General features: G+C 44.4%; 1 protein-coding gene across 1 annotated transcript; it reads right to left on the bottom strand.

The window, feature by feature from the left end:
- Window positions 1–547: 547 nt before the first annotated feature.
- Window positions 548–1,321, bottom strand: LOC149256224 (uncharacterized). The gene has a single exon (XM_089455271.1). The coding sequence runs from the start codon at window positions 1,319–1,321 to the stop codon at window positions 548–550; it is 774 nt and encodes a 257-aa protein (XP_089311397.1).
- Window positions 1,322–1,611: the final 290 nt, after the last annotated feature.

Raw genomic sequence — 1,611 nt, 5'->3', positions numbered from 1 at the left:
AGCATCCTTTATTCGCCATTTGATCAGCTTCACCATTCAAGATTCTGAGGATATGGTAGAACTTACAGGTGTTGAAATCTTGCAGCACTCTTTTTAATCTGCCCAGGATTTTGTTTAACACAGCGTTGCTAAAAAGATCTTCCATATTTAATTTCTTTATTAAGATCTCAAAATCTCCAAAAGCTTGCAGCTCTTTTACACCCTGATCTCTTGCTATTTGGCAGGCTTTAAGAAGGCCGTATATTTCAGCTTGGTTGTTGGATTTCTGGCCTAAACTCTAGCAAAAACAATCTTTTAGAGTCCCTTCTGTGGAGTATATGATCCCTCCTGCACCAGCAGTTCTGGGATTTCCTTTTGAGGCCCCGTCGAAGAAGACTGTGGTTATCTTTTTGGATCTCCACCAGATTGAGAAGGTGTCCTCGGGATCTCTTCTGCGCCATTCCGGATTTGCTGTTTGGGGAGTGAGAGAAAATTTTTGAGGAGCAGGCTCTAGGGGATATAGCCATCTCCTTTCTTCAGGGAGGAGAAGAGGGTCCTCTTTATGAAACTACTGTTGGGTTGCTTCCATTAGGAGGGCTTTGGCTTTAGCTGCAACCTGAAGAGGAGGGAGTTGTTGTCCATTAAAGGTTTGTTCATTACGGGCCAACCAAATCTGCCAACAGACAAATTTTGGAATGATTGTCCATACTTTGTTCCAAAAGGATTTAATAGGAATGCTTTGCGGGTATTGCTTGTTCCAATTGGCAAAGAGGTCAACTATAGAACACTGGGGAAAGGGAGGAATCTGTAGTTCGGATAGGATGAGGCCCCATGTTTCCTTCGCATAGTGACAGTCCAAGAATAAGTGTTGAGCTGTTTCTATATTTCTTCTACATAATGCGCACCTGTGAGGCCCAGCTATATTCCTCTTCTCCAGATTGTCACCTGTTAAAATTTTGTTATGCATCAATGTCCAAAAGAAAAAATTTACTTTTGGGAGGGCAAGATTGTCCCATACTCGCTTCCAGAATGCTGTGTTGTGGTTGTTGTTCCTTATTTCCTGAAGGGCTTTGTAGCCGGCTGCAGTAGTGTAAACGCCTGTCTGCCCCCATGCCCAACTATCTTTTATTTTCCGATTTTCAGGCATCTCTTCCTCCATAAGCTCGATTAATGAATTTCTCTGTGCAGATAGCCAGCCAGGAACGTCATGGAGGTCCCACCCGGCCCACTCTCCTCGTTGATCCCATACTGATAGGTCGTGAAGCCTGTTGATTCCTGCGCCCTTCATCCAGTCTCTGAGCTCTGAAATTTCATCAATCTGCTCCAATGGGTCGTGTCCCATGATTCGGTCCCTCCACAGGTCGATACGCTTGCCGTTGCCTGGAATTTTATAGAGCGAATTTTTAAAGAAAGCACTGATTTTACAACATAGAGCCCATACCTGCATACTGTTGGCAGAAGGCTCGAATTGTAGGTTGCTGAGAGACGAGTTCTGAGTGTATTTCGACTGCAGGGTTACACTGGTCGGATGCTTGGGTTCGTTAACCAGTTTCCACAAGAGTTTGCCTCCAAGCGCAAGGTTGACTAAGGATGGGTCGCCAAGGAAAATTTTAAGGATGGAAAATTTTCTTG

Source organism: Pinus tabuliformis, chromosome 7 (assembly GCF_031772625.1).
Source record: "Pinus tabuliformis cultivar Carrire ecotype Pingquan chromosome 7, CPIR1, whole genome shotgun sequence".
Lineage (NCBI taxonomy): Eukaryota > Viridiplantae > Streptophyta > Pinopsida > Pinales > Pinaceae > Pinus > Pinus tabuliformis.
This window is presented reverse-complemented; position numbering and strand designations above follow the sequence as displayed.

What these genes read in the sequence shown, in the direction of transcription:
- LOC149256224 (XM_089455271.1), bottom strand. Translation starts at nt 1,321, where the DNA reads ATGGGACACGACCCATTGGAGCAGATTGATGAAATTTCAGAGCTCAGA.